The sequence below is a fragment of the Notamacropus eugenii genome, chromosome 1 (genome assembly GCF_028372415.1).
Source record: "Notamacropus eugenii isolate mMacEug1 chromosome 1, mMacEug1.pri_v2, whole genome shotgun sequence".
NCBI lineage: Eukaryota > Metazoa > Chordata > Mammalia > Diprotodontia > Macropodidae > Notamacropus > Notamacropus eugenii.
The window spans coordinates 109,015,675-109,037,906 of record NC_092872.1 but is presented as its reverse complement, the minus strand read 5'-3'; the positions used below and the strand labels follow the sequence as shown (position 1 = coordinate 109,037,906).

The window sequence follows — 22,232 nt, the reverse complement described above, 5'->3', positions numbered from 1 at the left end:
ACCAACAAGAGATAGAGAACATTATGAAAATCAAAATGGATCATTTTGATTTAAATTGAAAAGTTTTTGCACAAAGTCAGTGCAACCAAGATTAGAAGGGAAGCAGAAAGCTGGGAAAGAATTTTTATATTAGCATCTCTGATCAAGGCATCATGTCTAAAATATATAAAGAACTGAGTCAAATTTACAAGAATACAAGTATTCCCCAATTGATAAATGGTCAAATGACATAAACAGGCAGTTTTCAGGGGAAGAAATTAAAGCTATCTATAGTCATATGAAAAAAATTCTCTAAATCACTACTGATTAGAGAAATGCAAATCAAAGCAACTCTGAGGTACCACATCACACCTATCAGATTGGCTAACATGAAAAAAAACAGGAAAATGATAAATGCTGGAGAAGATGTGGGAAAATTGGAACACTAATACATTATTGGTGGAACTGTGAACTGATCCAGCCATTCTCATGAGCAATTTGGAACTATGCACAAAGGGCTATAACTGTAGATATCCTTTGATCCAGTAATACTACTTTTAGGTCTGTATCCCAAAGAGATCATAAAAATCGGGAAAGGACCTACATGTACAAAAATATTTATAGCAGCTCTTTTTGTGGTGGCCAAGAATTGGGAATTGAGGGGATGCCCATCAATTAGGGAATGGCTGAACAAGCTGTGGCATATGAATGTAATGGTATGCTATTGTTCCATAAGAAATTAGGAGCAGGCAGACTTCATAAAAACCTGGAAAGGTTTACATGAACTGATGCTGAGTGAAGTGAGCAGAACCAAGAAAACATTGTACACAGAAACAGCAACACCATTTGATGACAGACATTACCTCTTCTTAGCACTGAAAGGGTCTAAGACAACTCCAAAAGACTCAAGTAGGAAAATGCTATCAACATCTAGAAAAAGAACTATGGAGTCTGAATGCAGATTGAAGCATACTATTTGCCCTTTTTTGTTTTTATTGTTTTTTCTTCTTTCTCATGGTTTCTCCCATTGGTTCTAATTCTTTACAACATGACTAATGTGAAAATGTTTAATATGAATGGATATTTAGAGCCTATATCAGATTGTATGCCATCTTGGGGTGCAGGGTGGAGAGGGAGAGGGAGAAATTTGGAACTCAAAATCTTATGGCAGTAAAAAAGAGAGAGAATAAGCCCAAAGAGACTAAGGGAGCAATACTTCCCTATGTGAGGTGCATCTCAGGAACATGAGGAGAGGACCTCAGGGGTTCTGGGAATTGCCTCTCCACTTAGGCTCCCTTCATAAGGGCCCCATTTCCATATGTGCTCACTCACCTGTCCCGGGTCTGTCCCCGGGACCTTCGAGTGAGAATCTCCCTTCGGTGGGCACCGCTTCGGACGTCTCCGGACCTACCCCGGGGGACACGGCGGCAGGCAATAATCAGGCAATGCGCAGGAGGTTCATAGCTTTATTGCATGGAGGAGTCCCACGAGCAGTTCAGGGCGTTGTCTTATATAGGGAGGTTCTTCCGGGCTGCCATCCTAACCCGCCCCGAGGGCGAGGCCTACCACCCGATTGGATCCAGCCCACCCGACCAATCCCGTGGGCTCACAACTCCTCTATGGGAGCCGTGTCTCCCTCGGATTGGTGGGCTGCCACTCCCGGGGAGGCCCCTATCCGCCCAGGCGCCTAGGACCGACCCCCGTCACTCACCCCGTTAACAGTGTGTATTTTTCTGGTAGATGTTCCCAAAGTTTATTGATGAGGAGGGCAATGCTGTACATTGAACAAGAACTGGCTTCATTAGTTAATTACTATAATTTGATTGAAGAATTTAAGGGATTTAAAGGATACATTATTCTCTAGGATAGGAAGATGAAGAAATTCTAATCCAGTTTGATCAATTTCAGTAAAGTCATCAATTGGCTAAAGAAAGATCATGAAAATTGACTGGATTTTTATGTATTTCTGGTGATCATCATAGCTAAAATTTGGCATTTTCTGTCTTGCTTATTAATTTGTATTTTTAGGATAAAGTTAGGGTGTTCACTTAAAAAATTAGTTGTTTTATTTACTTTAGTTCTATGAATGAAAAGATTATCCTTTATGATTGAGTATTCAATGAATATTTGCTTTTTAAGTTTAAAAACAATTCCTGTTTGCATACCCTTAAAAAAGAAATAGAAATAAGAAAGAATAGAAGAAAGGGGGGACAAAGTTCCATTTTGGCTAGAACATAAAGAATGTGGAAAGACCTATGAGGCCAGACTGAATGAGTAGGCTGAATGTGGAGCATAAAGAGCCCTGCTAGTTTTGAATCTATACTTTATTTGGTAAATAATAATTCATATTTAGGAAGTTCTTGCAAACTTTAAAGTTCTATATAAATATTACTATAATTGTATTATTGTTATTAACTTCATGAGGTAGGTGGTATAAATATTATTAGGTCCATTTTAACAGAGGAAAAAACTGAAGCTATGAGAGCTTAAATAATTTATTTTGCAACTAATAATTATCTAAAGTGGGATTTGAACTCAAACCTTTTGGGTCTAAATCTAACAATCTCTATGATACGCCACAATGTCTCTTATATAATAAAAACTTACAGTAAACATATGTGGGCTGGTAAATGCTAACAACTTGCTATCCAAAAAAATCCAAAAAACAAAAACACGTGACACACTTTCAAGTTTAATCTGCATTATCTATATGTCTTCCAACATTGTCTTAAATCTAGGAAATCAACAATGCAACAAAACAAGCCTTGATCTATAGTGTTTGCCAACTTCTAAAGCGTACATTCTCATACTGAAAATTTAACAATTGATTGGAATGAGCTGATATGAATCAGATCCAGAATATCCCTGGTTATTAAACTCTTTAAGGTCTGTGAAGCATTTTATATACATAATTTAATAGAATATTCAATTCTATGACACAGAATGAGACAAGTCACATAGTAAGGGCAAAAGGTGGGACATAAATCCAGGTCTCTCCTATCTCCAAGTTTAGTATTATTTTCTCTTTTCCAAGCTGTCTCCTCAAGATTGGAAATGGGGAGTCACTTGAAGTGTTTGAGTAAGAATTGACATGATTATCTCAATGTAAGATTACTCAGTAATTTTGATAGAGGAGAGATTTGACAGAGACCTAAAGTGAGGAAGAATAGTTAGGAGGTGATCAAAATAGAAGAGATCAGGACCTGAATAAGATGGTTGTTGTAGAAGTTGAGATAGGCAAATTGCAGAGGCTGACACAACAGAACTGGAAAGTTAACTCCATGCAAAGAATGAAAGAGAAAAGAACCATACATGACTTCATAATGAACCAGTTTGCCAGTGTTACCATTAAGAAAAATAGAGCAATTTCTGTCCCTGCTTGAGGTTTTTCAAATGAAGAAAGGTAATAGATTTAGATGAGGTATAGAATTTCTGTTTCGGGTTTTTAAAGCATCAGAATTCTATTTTCTTCACACCAAAATTCCTCAAAGGCAAAAGTAAAATGAGAAACCAAAAGGAAATTAAATTCATGTTAAACACATTGAAAATAGCAGTAGAGAAAGTAGTTTCCACTCTGGTCAAGTGAACTAAATTTAGCTGAGGTAAACCCAATGCAGTGAACTCAGCAACTCAGGGTACCCAGAGAAACCAAAACCATAGGACTATGATGTAAGGCCTGGAGCCTAGGCAAGCAAAAGAGTTGCATTAGTCATATCTGTATAAATCAGATAGCTGAGGGGGATTGTGTGGAGTTTCAAGGGTACAGATAATAAGCACATACATGCACAATCACCAAGAAAATACCAAGATAGGCAATTTGTGTGGGCACCTACAACACCAATAGAACCCTGGATATCCTATATTTTAGCAAGTGTCAAAGGGGAATCCATGGGACAAAAAGTTCTCTGCCTTACTCTACTTCATGTTGAGAGTAAGAACTGAGCTCAATCTCATATTATTAAAAGTTGTTCTTGGCTCCCTAGATATGAAATCTTACCAATGTGACTTCACAGGAACCTTGTTTCTCAATTGAGAGTAGGTAAAAATCACAGAGTAATAGAATGTTGGAGTAAGGAGAGACTTTAGAAATCATTCCTGTTGAATCACTGAATCCTCAAACAGGCATTTAAATATTCTTTATGAATTTTGAGACTACCAAATAGTGCATATATGGCTTAATTGGTTCATTTTTATGCTTCCATTAAATGTGGTCTTTGTTTTTCTCTAATGATAATGAGAAATTTTATTTTTGCTTTGTCTGATAGCACTTATCTTCTAGATAACTGTGCTCCTTCCCATTAACTCTGCAATCTCATCTATGAGTCCATGCATGTGACCATACATATGCATATGCTCACACCATCCTGAAAGCCAGTTTTCCCCAGGAGCTCACATAACACTTCTCAATGATCAAGATGATGTGCTGAGAGGCATAGATCTCTTACAGAGAAGGAATTGCCCATTGCACCAACTATTCCCTGTATATGCTCATCACAACTCTTCCCAGCATATACACATTCCCCACTGCAAGGAGACTTTCGTTCTCTGTGGGAATGCTCTTTAGTCACTACATGAACCAGGAATTGCAGGATGATCCAAGGCACGAGCACCCAGTTTAATTCGTACATACTAAGCTACAGCATGCAAGGGGGAGGGGGAAGAATTGAGGAGTGAGTACTTTAAAGATGAGCAGTCTCTGTACTTCATTCATAAAGAACTGCCTTGTCAGGTTATGTTCCTGTTTTGTCTTGAGATTTCAGCAGTACTTTCTCTGTATCTAGTGCCTGATTATTCTTGGAGAAGTTCATTAAATCTCTAGAAAGTATCCTATCCACACTAATTGATCCTTCAACACTAATTTAAGACCTTATGTTCTAATATCTGGAGACAACTGTAGCATCAATGTGATATTCACAGTGCCTATTGCAGCCATGAATATGCAAGTGCAATTGTGAATAGTGAAAAACAGCAGACTCTGAACATGAAAGACAGAACCAAAACATTTATTCAAACACCAGAGAGCCAAATCCATCACAGCAACAAAGATATCTATACACATCAACACTGCCATTCCCAAGCCTTCCTCCTGCTAGACTTCCCAAAAACCAGCTCCCTTAAACAAATCACAAACTCTGTCACTCACACTAGCCAGCTGCCTGCTTTCTCTCTCTCCCTCAGCTCTTACTGCTCTGATCAATTTCCTCTCAGCTTTGCTCCAGTTCTACCCTTCCTGTTCCATATGACTTGACTCATGTCACTCAGGTTTCCATGTGACTGAAGCAGGTCACAGGGGCCTATTAATGGATGAGAAAGATCTTCCCATTTAGAAGCAAAATTACATTAACAATAAGCAAAAATTCATTATAAATACATCTAAGAAAGTGGTGGAGAGGGAGGGATATTTTGTTATGAAAAGATACAAGCAAGCTCAATGAAGCCATCAGGAAATAGATTGGTGTATCCTTTCGAAGAACGAGAATAATGTTAACCTGATTATGCTCTCAGATTTGGAAAGTGGAAGGCAGGCCAAAGAGATTATATACATGGCTAAAGAGAAGACAGCAGGACAATAAGTCAAGCATGACTGAAGGAAGACTTAGATCTAGTGGATGAAATGAGGCAACCATTAATCAAGAGAGCTAGGTCACAGGGTGGGATTTCTGGGAATGAAAGAGTTAAGTTCAGTAGACTATGGTTTCTGGTCTAAGTAGCTGGAGAACTGGTAAGTAGGAGACCAGAAAATGAAGAGAAGAAAGGAATATCATTGAAACCAAGGAAAGACAAGTATTAATGAAAGCCTAAATGCAGGTGGTGTCAATGGAGGTAGTTATGGAGAGGAGAGAAGCAGGAAATACTTCAGGGAAAAAATTAATTACACTAAACAAACAATTATATGTACCCTCAAAGGAATGAGATTTTTAAAAAGTAAAATAGGATGGCTCATGACAAAGAACTTAATCTGTAAACTCTCTTTAAAGGTAAATTTGGTTGCAGTTCCACAAATATTTCAAATGTTGTAATGACATCTTCTAAGACCAATAAGGAAAGTAAGCAAAAGAAAGTGGAAAGTAAAGGGAAATCCCATGCTAAGTAGTGAAAATTACACTCAGCACTATTTAAGAACCAGCGACCTAAAAGCCAGATAATCCAATTCACTAAGACAAAGGTTCACTGGTCTCTCAGCTCACCCAGCCACAACTATCTTCAGCATCACCATGACCTCCTGGACCTTGTTGCCAATTGCCCTGGTGCTGCTCTGCTCCAGCACCCTCTGCTCCTTGGGCTGTGACCTGACTCAGGGTCTCCAGAAAGACTTCTCACTTGTGAACCAAATGAGCACATTTTCCCTGGTGCCATGCCTGAAGGACAGGACCAACTTCAACTTCCCAAAGGAAGCCATGGAGGGCAGCCAGCTCCAGAGAGAAGATGCCACAGTCATTGTTCATGAAATGCTCCAGCAGATCTTCACCCTCTTCAGTCAGAATGCTGTTCCTGCTACTTGGAATCAGACCCAGCTCATGCAACTGCTCATTGGAGTAAATCAGCAGCTGGAAGTACTAGAGAGATGCCTTGGGCAGGATGTGGAGTGGGAAGAGCCTTCCTTGGAGAGTGAGAATGCCAGGCTTGCCCTGAAGATCTACTTCCAAGGGATGAACCAGTACCTGCAGGGAAAAGAATACAGCCACTGTGCCTGGGAGATCCTACGACTAGAGATCAGGAGAGTCTTTCTGCTCATGAGTAAACTGACAAGAAAACTCAGGGAATGAGGAAGAAAAAGACAGACTTTCAGTTCTTCCTAAAATTAAGCAATCATTAGAAAAAATGTTTCCACATCAATTGAAACTCATCTGTGTTAACTGAATGATTTTAAAACAATATAAACTGCCATTCCTATTTTGCAAGGGGCTTTGAATACAGAGAATCATCATTTGTGTTCAGTAACTGAATGTTTTATACTTCACAGGCTTCTATTTATTTATTTATACTATTTATTCTTATAATATTTATAATTATTATTCTTAAAAAGAATATGGTTGTTTTGTAACATTCATATCGAGCCTATTGTTAATTGCTTTATTTTTCTAATAAATTTGTATTCTTTTAAAGAACTATATTTTACTAATAAAACTGTTTTATTAATAAACCTTATGTGAATAGGTTGATTCAACAATCCATAAGCATTCAGAGAAGATCCATTCCAAGACTTTAATTCAACCATCACTTATTAAAACATCTAAGTTGAAGGCATTGTGTCAATGGGTACATAAAGGTGTAAGAAGACATACATAGCCATAGTGCCTTCAGACGAGTTACAGCATAACCTTAAAGAAAGGATACAACTAGTTTTCAAAGGATATATTAGAGACAAAGCTGTAGAGCTGGGAAATGATATGACAATTCTGGAAAGGAGTTGCAAATAACGCAACTAAAATTTCCATGATGACAAGACTGGGTATCAAAAGATCTGAGTTCTAGACTTAATTTTATCAATAATGACTTGGCCTAGTGAAAGTTATCTGACCTTTTTTTATCTGTTTCCTCATGTGTAAAAATCAAGGGATTAGACTGGGTACTTTTCAAAGTTTCTTCTGCCTTGAAAGATTTTTATATCTAAATTTAATATATTTGTATTATCAGGATGTTTCCTTCACTGCAATATATATGTATGTATATATGTACATATATATATATATTTATATAGATGTATATCCACTTATATGTTCTCTGAAGACCACACTTTTTCAGGCATCTTCCTCTGAAAATAGGGGACAGTATTGCAAACAGTTCTCCAAAGCTCATAAAAGGTATCATGGAAAGTAAAGTTTTTATTTGCTTCATTAGGCTTAGATTATTTGTAATCAGCACCTGGACAATTCACTTACTTTTTAATGGTGCGAAGTTGACTTTCTGTCCTGGAAATAATCTCTGTCCTTTCTGAGGTTTTTCAAATAAAGGAAGGTAATCGATTTGCAGAGGAATGAAATTTCTGCATCGAGTTTTTAAACAAGAATTTTATTTTCTCTACATCAAAAATTTCTTGATGGTCAAAGTGATATAGGGAAACAAAAGGAAACTAAATACACATTATGTACATTGAAAATAGAAATGGAGAGATTTTCCTTCTCTCTGGTCAAGAGAAGGAAATTCAATTAAGAGAAGGCCAAAGCAGTTAGCTCAGCAATTCGGAGTACCCATGAAGCCCAAATCCAGGTCTGGATTATAGGCAGCTAAAAAGCTATATCAAGGGGCTGGAATGGATAACCAAGGGGGACATAAAAAATCAAGAATCAGAGGAATGCCTCCACCACACTGAGTGTTTCCACAAGATATCGTAAACATCTTATGGAAACACACAAACAATAATTATATTATATGAGAAGTCATGGATGGGTCACAGTCTGCTCCAATAGGAGTATCCATGCTAATGAGAAAAAGAAGTCATCAAACTATCCATCACTGAATTAGAAAATGATAGAAGGTACCTTAGAAATCATCTCATCCAAGACCCTTCTTTTGCAAATGAAGAAAATGAGGGACAAAGAGGTAAAATAATTTTATCATGATGGGGCCGCTATTACAGGTGTAGCCATGACACAGCAAGGATCTCTTAAATATTGGGATAATGTTTTTTGCAATGCACCAGCACTGCCTGTTGGAGAGGAACAACTCTTAGATATATGTAAGCATACACTCAATCCTCAACAGTCATGCATTTAACTTTCACAACTTCAAACATTTGCATGATTTTATTAAAAACCTCATTTTCACTTTTGTGTTAGCAACCATGCAAATTTACAGTTATGGGCAATAGAGAAAAAAAAAAAGCGAGGCATGGTGCTTACAAGTTTGTGGAGTGTCTGCTATCCTGCTAGATGCTTTACGGGTTTTGTCACCTCACCATTGTAGAGAGCTAATTGTGTATTTATTGTATGTTTTCACTGTCTGCCTTTAAAACTGAAGTTTTATATTTTAAGTATGCAACCAAAGTGTAGCGTAAGACTTTTGGACTATACAGTAATGTCAAGAACTTAAAAGTCTCAGCATCTACTGAGAGCAGCAACTAAAGTCTCAGCAACCTTCCCCTTGTATTTCAGAGAGTGTCCAAGGCAGAGAGGATTACAGCAATATATGTAGTACTGCCTTCTGACACAGTGGAAAGTAGTATTCAAGTTAAAAAATGCTTTAGTTTTAAGGATTTTATTTCCTGTGCAGTAGTAATGGTACTTTAGATTTCATGTGCTATGAAAGGTGAATATTGTGTGAAATCAATTTCTTTATTGAGATGTTAGCACAAGAGGCCACAGAATTTGAGGTAATTACTAGTGAGAAAAAATGTTTTGAATGCTACCAGTTTTATTTTGTGTACTGCATTTTGTTAGTAATTTCATAGCTATGGCGTTAAGGAAAAATGCATATAATTAATGTTTTGTTATAAACAATTTTACGCAGAAAAATGTATTTTCAGCAATCTCTAGCAAATGATTCCAGTTTTGGGTGGCTGCAGGAACCTAACCCCCTATTTCCCAAAGGTTCAATGTGTCAACATTTGAATTTTTTTTTACTTTTACATCATTTTCTTAAAAAAACATTACCCCTGCAAAAGTTGAGGGTTGAATGTATATTCCCCTTTCATCTTCTTCCAGCAAGTTATCTGACATTACTGACATCAAAACATTTTTAATATCTATTGACAATAAATATTGCAAATTATGTCTATTTATGCCTTAGAATATTCCAAAACCTCCTAAATGAGATTTATCACCACTTTGAGTTCAGTACTTGAGAAAGGAAAAGCCAAATGTATGTAGGAAAAATGTCATTTGTCTGGATTATGATTTCCTAATTGAGAAACAATTCTAAAAACTGATCCATTCATATATATCTGGAAAGACAAACAGATGGATAACCAGATATATCCAGAAATGAACAGGAAGTGGAACGTGAGCTGCATTGTCTTGGGGAAATTGAGCAGTGCTTTTCAAGACCTCAGCTTTTTAAAAATTATATTTACATACATTTTGTTAAATATTTCTCAATTGTATGCAAAAAATTTTAACTTTTTTTTTAATTTTGAGTTCCATATGCTCCTACCCACTGAGAAGGAAAGCAATGATACCAATCATATATGTGAAACCATGCAAAACCTATTTCCAAATTATCCCTGTTGTAAAAACACACACAAGCAAGAAAAATAAAGTGAAAAAAGTATATTTCAATCTGTATTCAGAAATGACTAGTTCTCATTCTTGAAGTGAATAGCATTTTTCATCATGGATCCTTTAGAAGTATCTGTGTAGTTAAGTCTGAGCAGCTAAGTCTTTCACAGTTGATCATTGATACAATGTTGCTGTTATTGTGTACAGAATTCTCCTGGTTTAGTGAAGTGACTCTTTGCATTAGTTCACATGTGTCTTCCCAGGTTTTTCTCAAACTACCCCGCTCATCATTTCTCTTTTAGATTTTTTTAAAATTTTATTTATTTTATTCTGAATGTAAGAAATAAAACAAGCATTTCCAGGACATAGTAACAGGAAAAAGTGATTGCACATGAAACTGCAGATCTATTATGTACAACTTGTTGTTCCTTTTAAATATATAATACAGTTATCATGTAACTTTCTTTTCCCCCTTTTTACCTTCCCTCCACCCTAGAGATGGCCACTATTAGACACAAATATGTGTACATGTATATATATATATATACATATATACATATGTAAATCATTCTATACATACTTTTATTTGTTAGTTCATTCTCTGGATACAGATAGAGCCTTCATAAGGTATTTATTATAGTCAAAATGACTTAGTAGCTCAAGGTTCCTCTTAAAATAATATTGATATTACCAGATACAACATTCTCTTGGCTCTGCTCATTTCATTCTTCAAGTCTATCTATGTTTATCTGAGATCACTGAGCTCACCATTTCTTACAGCACAGTAGTATTCCAACATGATTATACACCACAACTTGTTCAGCCATTTCCCAGTTGATGGGCATCCCTGCTATTTCCAGCTCTTTGCCACCACAAATAGAGAGATGTTATAGATATTTTAGAATATATAGGTTCTTTTCCTTTTTTCCCTAATCATATTGGGAAATAGACCTAGTAGTGGTATTGTTGAGCCAAAGGGTGTAGATCATTTAATAACTCTTTGGGAATAATTCTAGATTGCCCTCCATAATGGTTGGATCAGTTTACAGCTCCACCAATAGTGAATAAGTGTCCCAGTTTTTCCACAAGCCCTCCAACATTCGTCAATTTTCTGCTCATCATTTCTTAGTAGAAAATAGTATTCCTTTACAGGAATTTCATAGTATTCGTATTTCATAATCTTATGCCACAATCATATACCATCATTTGTTCAACTATTCCCTAATCAATGAGCATCCCCTCAATTTCCAGTTCTTTGAATTATGCCAACATTCTCTGAAAAACAAAGGTATATTTTTTGCATCAGTCTTCCAGTGATGCTTGATGACATGAAGAACTAAAGTTTCAGATACCAAAAAGGAGAAATTATAATAACATGGCTTACCAATGAACATTGCACAAGAGAAGCAGTGCACAGGATGTCATGGGAGGGTCACATAACCAGAAGAAGAGGTGGACTGGTGGTATGGTAAGAGTGAAGGGTAACTGATAGAAAGTCTCCTTGTTCCTCTGGGTTATATAAAATACTATGAAATCCAGAAAGCATAGAGGATAGAGTACTGGACTTAATTTGAGTCAGAAAGACCTGAGTTAGAATTCTGCCTCAGACATTTATTGGCAATGTGACTCTAGGGCAAATCCCTTTACTTTCAAACCTCAGTTTCTTCATCTATAAAATGGAGATGAGAATCCTATAAGGTAGCATGTGTAATGTGTTTTATGTTAGATATAATAATAATAATTGGAAAATGGCCTTTAGTTCATTGACTGTACACATGTTAGAGAATTTGTAGAATTTATTCCACACAAGGAATAAACTGGATGAGAAAATGTGGATGAATTGTGACTAACAATGCAATGTATACCTATGATCTTAAAACAAAGATTGCCTACAGTAGTCATAGTGAATTGTCAGAAAGAAAACTAACCCACTTTTTCAGCTGAGTCATGAAAAAAATCTCTTTCCTGTCCTGGGAATTAGAGGAATTTTCATTTGTAAATTTCATTTAACTTTCAACTGCATCGTTTTTGTTTTCCTCAGGTACAGTTCTTTTAGTTTAGCCCTATGTTCCCATTCAAGAGACAGGAAGTTGTCCTACATTTATGGAGGGGTAGCATGTTCAAGTAAGAATTCTCTCCTCTCTGTGATCTATTGACAGAAACTTGCCTAGGTCCCTTTTCACTACTTTCTTGGCCCTTTAAGGTAGAATTTGGGGTAAGAGGAGCATTGAAAGCAGTAGAAGAAAAAAATATATTGTCTGTTACTCTTTAAATATTAAAGATTTCTCACTTCCTCATTTTGATCTTACAAATCATGTATGCTATAACAGAACCACTAGATTGGGAGTTAAAAGATTTGAGTTCTTATACTGTCTTTAAAAATGACTAAGTGGTTTAGGACAAGTTAGCAGACCTCTCTTTGCTTCTGTTTCTTAATCATTAAAATGTAGGGACTGGATCGAGCAATTTCCAAGATTTGTTTTGCCTCATTTTTTTTTACCCAAACTTGACATACGTTGATAATAATAATAACAAAATGATAATTTATCCAAATGTGTTTGCTTCATTGCAATTATTGCATGTTTCTACTTATCTTCTAACAGTTCCTCACACTTTATCTGTACCTTTCCTCTGCAAATAGATGAGGTTCTGAACACAAGTTTTCAAAAGCAATAATGGAAAGTAAAGCTTTGATTTGCTCTCACCTGGTTATGTATTTGGAATAAATACCTAGGCTTTTTCACTTGCACCTGAATGGTTCAAAGTTGCTGATTTCTGTTCCAGGAGCAATTTACATTTTTTTCTTAAAGTTTTTTTCACATAAAGAAAAGTAATTAGACTAAAAAGGGTGTGAAATTTCTGTTCGAAATTTTTTAAACATCAGAATTCTGTTTTCTCTATACCAAAAAATTCTTCGAAGATAAAAATGAGAGGAGAAATGAAAAGGAAACTGAATTCATGCTAAATGTACTGAAAGTAGAAGTGGAAAAAGAGTTTTCCCCTCTCTCTGGTCAAGTGAAAGAAATTCTGTTAAGGGAAGCTCAATGCAGTGACTTCAGCAACTCAGGGTATCCACAGAGGTAAAAAATACAGGGCCATGATGTCAAGCCTGGAGCCTTGATAAGCAAAAAAGCTATATTTAGGGACTGGAATAGACAGAAGGGGGACACTATAGACTTTGAATAAAATGAAAAATGAACACATCTATGCATAATTACAATCAAAGGGTATATACCAAAGTAGACTATTTGTATGGACACCCTACAACATTAATAGCACCCTGAGTGTCCCACGTTAAGAAGTCTTGAAGGAACACAGAAGGTATTCAAAATCCCTGCCTTACTCTGCCCCATGAAGAAAGTAAAAACTTTTTTCTACCCAATCTCATTACATAAAAAAATTGTTCTTGTATCACTGAAGATGGGTTCTCACCAATCTGACTTTGGGGGGGGGGAATTGTTTCTCATTCGGGTTAATAGATATAAATCACAGAATCACAAGACAAAGCAAGGGGGGTATTCAGAAATCATTTGAATTCTATTGTTGAGTCACTGAGTTCTCCAAATAAATGGCCTATTCTGCTGTTTTCTTAGGTTCAATTCAATAAATATCATTTAGGTGTCTATACATTGTGGGGCATTTTCCAGTGTTCTCCTTCATTAAACTGTGAATTCTCTGACTTCTGCCTTTCTTTGAATCCCTGTGCTTCGTACAATGAATACTTGTTGACTGACTTGATAACTGAAAATGGAGATGAAAATTACCAAAGTCCTTGCAATTGTGGGGTTTATTGTCTGGTACATATAAATAAAGGTAATATGAGTCAAAAATGAATTAGCAAATAGAAGAGGCTCAAAGATAAAAGGATTAGATTTCATTTCCTGGCATAGAGTTAGGCAGGGCAACATGAAGGACACTAACCTTGAATTAGGCCTTGCAGAAAGCAGAAGATGCCAGTAGATAGAAATAGGGAGTAGTGGTGCATATTAGACATGAACAAATGCATGAAAGAAAGAAAAGGCAGCAGGAGATCAAGGAACAAGTACTTGAGTTGAACTGAAATATGCAGTATATGAAGAGAAAAAAAGATTACTATACTTGCTAAGAAACCTTGAGAAAATCACTTTAACATTTCTGAGATTTTACTTCTCCTTTAGAAAATATATTTAAAAATACTGAATGGAGAACAGGAATCTGGTTACAGAGACATTGTAGAAGTAGGCAACTGATTGCCTTTGCTGTTGGAGAATTGAGGATGACTTGATGTTATAAATTTCAGTAACTAGGAGGATTTTTCAAGACATGAGGAAGGTTTTAGGAGAAGGATTAGGAAAATAGGTTTGATTTTTGAGTAGACTCTAGTGGCTATCTAATCTAAAGAATAAATTTTTCAGATGAATAAAAATTGGCCAAGAGAAGTTAAGTGACATATAAGGTAACACAGGGAGTAAGCACCTAGAGCCAGGATTTGAACCCAAGTTGTCTAATTCCAGGCCTAGAGGCCTGTGTGGGCTACCCGAGTCTTTCTTACCTCACCTCCGAGGTCTTCGGTTGGCCAAAACCGGATGCACATATGAGAGAAAGGACGTTCCAGAGTCGAACAAGGGTTGAGCTTTATTTCAGGGTCTAGTTACAAGTGCAGGGGGGTCTTCCTTAGGAGGAAGAGGGGGAGATTTCCTAAGGAGGCTAGGATCTTAAGGGCTTGGAAATAGAAGTACAAGCGGGGAGAGAGGGGGAGGGGAGAGAGGAAAGAAGAAAACGGAGCCTACTGTCCTCTTGGCTCCACACGTGCTAAGAGCGCTTTTTGGGCTTCCTCAATCCTACTTAACCTTCAGCCGCACAGTTTGCATCTAAATACCATGCTGTTAGATAACAATAGTGTGCCCAGATCCGGGACGACCTCGAGGGCAGGGAGACTCCACCCATCACGTATCTCTGGGGGAGAGGCGGAAATACCCGAGCTAGCCGAGCTAGCTCAGTCTGACCTTCTCGGATCCCCGCTGTTCATGGAGGGCCTCGTAAGACTCTAAGATTTAGAGGTCCCACTTTTACCCGCCCGAGACCGTCCACACGGAATTGAGCTTCCAATCCTCACAGTCTAACTCTAAATCCAGTGATTTATGCTCTGTATCACTGCCTCTCATTTAGGAGGTAAGACAAAGAGTTCTGTTTGGGAGATATTGAGTTAGGGATGCTTTGATACAACCAGAAAGAACTCTCTCTTAGTCAGTTGACAATGTCCCACTGTAGTTCAATGGAGAGACCAAGATCGGAAAACTAGTCTTGGGGTCATCAGCAGAAAGATAATACCATAAGTCATAAGAGCTAATGAGAATTTCAGTGAAACAAATACAGAGACAGAAAAAGAGAAGGCCCAGGAAAAAAAAAAGTCCTATGGAACACCCACACTACTAGAGCAGGAAATGAATGATAATCCAGCAAAGGAGACTAAGATGGCAAACAGAAGAAATAATGAGAATAAATGAAATTAATAAAAAAGCAGGGCAGTAATTTTATGCTAAACATTGGGCTAAGTGCTAAGGATACTAATACTAAGCCAAAGAGAGTCTCTATCATTAGGTAATTTGCATTCTTTAGTAAAAATATTGATATATTTCAATTTTACATCATCTACATTTCCCACTCTATTCTTCTCACTAACTCCTTCCAGAGAGGGAACCCTTGTAATAAAGAAAAGGCAGTAAAATTAGACCAATGTATTGGAAAAGTGTAATATTGTATACAGCGTTCTATACACATTGTCTCCCACCTCTGCAAAAAAAATGGGGAAGTTATTGTTTTATATAAACTCTTAGGGATCAAGCTTGATCATTATACTCTTGTAGATATCACTTTTTGTTGTTTTCTTGGGGGGTAGTGGTTCGCTCTTTCTAGTCAGGTTGTGGTAGTCATTGAGTATACTGTTTTCCTGGTTCTGCTTTCTTCACTTGAGTTAATTCATCGTTCTTTCCATTTTCTCTAAGTCATCACGTTTATTGTCAGTGTGACCTTGACCTTCCCTGGGCCTTACATAAGCAAAACAAAGGTGCTAAGCTTCTTGGCATACATCTACCATTAAGGACACTAAGACATATGAGAGTGATAGATCTCTTGAGTTTCAGAGCTCAGAGCTTGTATGGAATAATCTGATATACACAGAGTTTGACATCCATGTGGAGAGCCTCTGAAACTAGTCTGTCCAAGGAGGTATAAACCAGCTCATGTTGGAAATGGAGCACATCAAAACTTCCATGAAAATCAGAATGGGAAAGGAACCCCAGGAGCCCTTGAATTTCCATCCAGGGGGAGTAAGAGAGTTAAAGCCTTTAATATGTAAATAGATTGATAGATCAATAATTAGAGAGATAAATGGAAACTATATTAAACAGTACATAAATGAATGAGTGAATGTAAAAAATGATGAACTGATGAAATAAATGAAGCACTGGTAAACAAAGAAATAAGTAAGCAAAGAAACAAATTGGTAAATAAATAAATAAGCATATATGATGAGAATATTTAATGAGAGGTTTTTAAGGACCCTTCTAGATATCCATATCAGATCATGATATCAATTCTTCCACTAGAGTAATATTCCATTATTTTCATACACTACCAGCTAACAGACATGGCTAATGAGAAGATGGCAGGACAGTGAAATGAAATATTTCTGGATCTAGGTCACAATGGGAGTAAATGAAGTGAAGCAACCATCATTCAGAACGTCCATGTCATATATTGTGAATTCTGGGGGTGAAAGGTTACGATCTCTAGGAAATGGTTTCTAGTCTGAGTGGCAAGAGGACTGGTGAAAAGGTGGCCAGGAAGTAAAGTAAAGACAGTAGTAGTGTTATATTAAACAAAGGAGAATATGAGTGGCCGAAGGTCTAAATGCAGATGGTGGCAAAGGAGGCAGTCTGCAGAGGACAAAAGAAAGAAACATTTCAAGGACAAAACTGATCCCCCTGTCTGACTGTATGAGCAGCTAGGTGGTAGAGTGGATAGAGTGCAGGGCCTGAAATCAGGCTGACACATCTTCCTGAGACAAATTTGTCCCTAGACACTTATTAGTAGTATGACTCTGGATAAGTCACATAATCTTGCTTGCTTCAGTTGCCTCATCTGTAAAATGAGCTGGAGTAAGAAATGGCAAACCATTTCAATATCTTTGACAAGAAAATCCCCTATGGGATCATGAAGAGTCAGATATGACTGAAAAACAAAAATGTAGTGTGCACTATAAGATAATGAGTTTAAAAAATAAGTAAAATAAGATAGCTGAACACAAAGAACTTAATCTGTAAACTTTAAGAGAAAATTTTGTTTCACTTCTAGAAATATCACAAAAATGATATTGTAATCACATTTTCTAAGACCAAAAGTAAGTAAAGAAAGTAGAAAGTGAAGGGAAAATCCCATGCTAAGCAATGAAACTTACACTCAGACTATTTAAGAGACAACAGCCTAGCAGCCAGATAACCTGAGAAGCTGAGACAAAGGATCATTGGTCTCTCAGCTCAATCAGCCACAAAATATCTTCAACTCACCATGACCTCCTGGACCTCATTGCCAGTTGCCTTGGTGCTGCTCTACTCCAGCACCCTCTGCTCCTTGGGCTGTGACCTGACTCAGGGTCTCCAGAAAGACTTCTCACTTGTGAACCAAATGAGCACATTTTCCCTGGTGCCATGCCTGAAGGACAGGACCAACTTCAACTTCCCAAAGGAAGCCATGGAGGGCAGCCAGCTCCAGAGAGAAGATGCCACAGTCATTGTTCATGAAATGCTCCAGCAGATCTTCACCCTCTTCAGTCAGAATGCTGTTCCTGCTACTTGGAATCAGACCCAGCTCATGCAACTGCTCATTGGAGTAAATCAGCAGCTGGAAGTACTAGAGAGATGCCTTGGGCAGGATGTGGAGTGGGAAGAGCCTTCCTTGGAGAGTGAGAATGCCAGGCTTGCCCTGAAGATCTACTTCCAAGGGATGAACCAGTACCTGCAGGGAAAAGAATACAGCCACTGTGCCTGGGAGATCCTACGACTAGAGATCAGGAGAGTCTTTCTGTTCATGAACAAGCTCGCAAGGAAATTCAGGTTCTAAAGAAGAAATATACTCTCAGTTCTTGAAATAATTGACTGCTTTCTTAAAATTAAATGTTCAATCATTAGAAAGAATTGCTTGCACAGCAACTAAAAAACATTTGCATTCACTCAATTATTTAAGAACATAGACTGCTATTTATGAACTGAAAGAGGGTTTTAGTATAGAGAATTCTCACTTGTTCTTAATCCTGAACATTTTTATAATTCATATTTATTTATTTATTTCTATTTGTTATTTACTCTAATAAGTATGTTTTAATATTTATTTTTCATTGAGTGGACAAGGTTGGTTTTGTGCTATTTATATTGAGTCTACTGCAATCTTTCAAGAAATAATATTTTATTAATAAAATTATTTTGCTAATAAACCTCATGTGAAATGTCTGATTTAATAGTACTCCAAAATATTCAAAGAAATTTCCAAGAATGCAATTCAACAAACTATATTAAATACAAGCTGAGTTCAACTCATTGTGCTATTTACTATAAATGCTGAAATATAAATTGACATAATTGCTGTCCAATTTTCATCATTAATTTGACTTGTCTAACTGATATTTCAGCCGTTCCCAGTCCTGTGATGTGATAGGAGTTCCATGTTTAGACTTATCAGAGTTTCCACCCCAGTGTCTATTAATGCCCTAGTTACAGTATTTGATCCATTTTTCCAATATGTAGTCAAATTAATATGGGGTCTGTAATCCTGTCTGTGTATTTCTTTAATCTGAGCTGGGGCTCAGACAATTTCCTATTCTCCCTGAAGGTGTGATGAATTTGGATAAAATGTTTCAGGAGGATCCGGAGGGGCAGTTCTTACTTCTGTATTCCATCTACTATCATGCCCTTTTTCTCAGTACATTCCAACTACCATCTATGCTTCCAGAATCTACTCCTGCTTTCAATAAAGTGACAAACAATTCTTGCCTTGTCAATCTATTCTGACTTTGAATCTGCTGACTATTTATTCTTCTCTCTCCAGAAAATTGATCTTTTCCCCAGTCCCCTAAGTCCCTTAACTGTGAAATATTGTCCAACACCTCTGAAAGAGGGTTCCGTAGTTCCCCAATTATTAGAGTCAAAACTAGATACTTGTAAGCAGCAGTCGTCTTGACTATTATATTCCTATGGGAAACTGCTAAGGGGGAATTTGCATTTCCAATCATTATGGCAGTTTTCATTACCTCCTCCTTTAACTTTCTTATTCAGTCCTTAAGTGAATATTAGGGTCTCTCACTACTAGGCTACACAGAATCAGTAGGATACTGCTTACTGCATCCTTCTGCAGCCAAAGCTAACAGATTAGTTGTATTGTTACCTCATTACATATTGTAGTCTCTATAAGCTTACTGTACAAAGAGATTCTGACTGATACCTATAAATTTCAAACAATCCACGCCATTTATTGATACTCCTCCAGCTCCTTCATCACTGATTCTCACCATCCAAGATATTAACCCATCCTTTGGGTGAATCAAAGCAAAATATCTGCTACCACCTGCTGAGTAAAATTCTCAAATATCTCCTAAACACTGTTTCCTGCTTGATTCTCTTGCTTTTGCCTTAGAATGGGGTGAGTTAGAAGTCTCCTCCTACAACAGTGTTTCATTTTCCAACTCTGACTTAGTTACATTTTCTACCTATGCACCCTTCTGGCAGTGGTTGTCATGGAAACTAGGCAGCGTTGGTACAAAGGTTGTATGCTATTTCTTTGGGCAGCCTTCCACTTCTTAGCTAAATGAACAGCCTTTTCTTCCACCTGAGACGCCCCCCACCCTGCTCTTTTAAAAGAGAGCCCAAATGTTGAGAACTCCCATACAAACTAGCTAATTCTTTTTCCATCTGAATTTTTCCTTTCAGCAGTTTGTCTCTGCTTTCACATATAATACTGTAACCTCTTAATAAAATACAGACTCTCCAACACACCCCTGCCAGCTCTTTCCCTTGTCTTTTTAGTATTCCTTGCAAATACTCTTCCAAGTCTCTAGGTTCCCCTTCCTGTAACCTCACTTCCCAGTTTTCACCCAATAACTTACCAGAGAGGAATATGGTAAATCCTACCACCCTGGGATATCCATTTCTTCCTCTAAATACTTTCTGCCTACAAATAGAGATTTTATACCCTGTGATTCTATTAATGACACCAAAAGTACTGCCCAGGCAATATTCACAGCAACAAGCGTAACTATGAATATGCTGTCATAGTTCAGAATCACAAAGTATGACAGGCTTCCATATAGAAGGCAGAAGAAAAACATTTATTCAGATATCAGCAAGTCAAATCCCCAAACCAAAAAACCATATCCATGATAGTAGCCAAGAAGTCAATTCACATCACCATAGGGGACAAAGCCATTCCCAAGCCTTCCCCCTGACCCCCACTGGAGCCTTCCCACAAACAAAAAACACTCATGAGCTTAGCTTTGCCTGCTTGCCTGTGTCCTCTCTCTTCCTCCACCCTAACTGCTCTCAGCAACTTCCTCTCAGTTTTGCTCCACCCTTCCTGTTCGACCCATTCCTCAAGTTCCTCCCACCACATGTGACTTTATTTCTTATCAGACTTAGGGATAGAAGAACAGTTTATGAATAAATAAGAGATAGAGATCATCATGAGGAATAAAATGGATGATTTTTATCATGTTAAATTAAAAAGGTTTTGTACAAATTAAAAAAATGTAGCCCAGATCAGAAGAAAACTAGAAAATTGTGGATGTGTGGAGATTTATAGACAGTTGTAATGGCAAGTAAAATAAGATCTTTTGGTGTTTTTATTTTAGTATAATCAAGAAGAATAATATCTCTATTTGAATGTGATTAAGGAGGATCTTTCCCACCCATTTTGAGGCCTAGGAAGGTTTATAAGAAGGTTCGCATCTTTTGTTAGTGAGGCACTTGTTCTCAAAGGATGTGATATCCTCTGGTTCTAAAAAGTGTATAAAGACTCTGAAGTGCAGGTTTTATTTTGGGGCTTACTGACTGGAAGTGTTTGTTTGGCCAGATGAGGACTCGGGGAAGCCTTTAAAGGAGCCTCTCAGCTTTGAAAACCCCGATATCAGTGCTTCCCTTTCTGGCAAGTATGGTCAGACAGTTGGGTTCAACTGTCTATTGAATTCAGGTCATATCTGTTGACTTTTGGTTTTTTGTATTTTCTTTGAATTTCAAGGTGTTGACTCCCCTGAACCAAGTGAATGATATATGTGCTTGGTTAAAGGATTGATACGTGTTCTTGATTAAAGTGATTGTTAACCCCTGAAGGCTGCCCAAAACAACACTTTCTTGGATAAAGGTTTCACATCTAAAATAAATAAAGAACTCTGTCAAATCTATAAGAATACAATTCATTCCCAACAAATAAATGATCAAAGTAGATGAACAGGCAGTTTTCCAATGAAGAAATCAAGACAATTTATACTCATATGACAAAGTGCTCTTACTCATCATTGATTAGAGAAATGTTAATTAACCTTGAGATATCCTTTTAACACCTAACAGATTAGCTAAAATGATTGAAGAGGAAAATGACAAATGATGGAGGGAATGTGGAAAAATTGAGACACTAACTCATTACTGGTGGAGTTGTGCAATGATCCAACCATTTTGGAAAGCACTCTGGAATTTTTCACCAAGAGCTATTATACTACCTATGCCCTTTGACCCAGCAAAATCACTACTAGATCTACTTCCAAAGGTGATTAGGGGAAAAGGAAAAGGATCTATATGTTCTAAAATGTTCACAGCAGCTCTGTTTTTGGTAGTAAAGAACTAGAAATGGCAAGGATGCCCATCAATTGGGAAATGGATGAACAGGCTGTGGTATATAATTTTGATGGAACAATACTGTGCTATTAGAAATGATGAGCTCAGTGATCTTATAAAAACATGGAAAGACTTGCAGGAAATAATGAAGAGCAAAATGAGCAAAACCAAGAGAACACTACATGCATGTAGTAACAGCAACACTTTTTTTAAATTTTTACTTAGTATTTTATGATTCCTT

The 22,232-nt window shown here is 37.2% G+C and overlaps 2 protein-coding genes across 2 annotated transcripts; both read left to right on the top strand.

The window, feature by feature from the left end:
• Positions 1-6,092: 6,092 nt before the first annotated feature.
• LOC140505714 (interferon tau-like) lies at positions 6,093-6,802 on the top strand. The gene has a single exon (XM_072611972.1). The coding sequence runs from the start codon at positions 6,195-6,197 to the stop codon at positions 6,744-6,746; it is 552 nt and encodes a 183-aa protein (XP_072468073.1). The 5' UTR covers positions 6,093-6,194; the 3' UTR covers positions 6,747-6,802.
• A 10,882-nt stretch (positions 6,803-17,684) lies between these two features.
• On the top strand, positions 17,685-18,273 carry LOC140505710 (interferon alpha-16-like). Its single transcript, XM_072611962.1, has one exon. It carries the CDS (start codon positions 17,685-17,687, stop codon positions 18,234-18,236), a length of 552 nt encoding a protein of 183 aa, XP_072468063.1. The 3' UTR covers positions 18,237-18,273.
• The last annotated feature ends 3,959 nt before the right edge of the window (positions 18,274-22,232 follow it).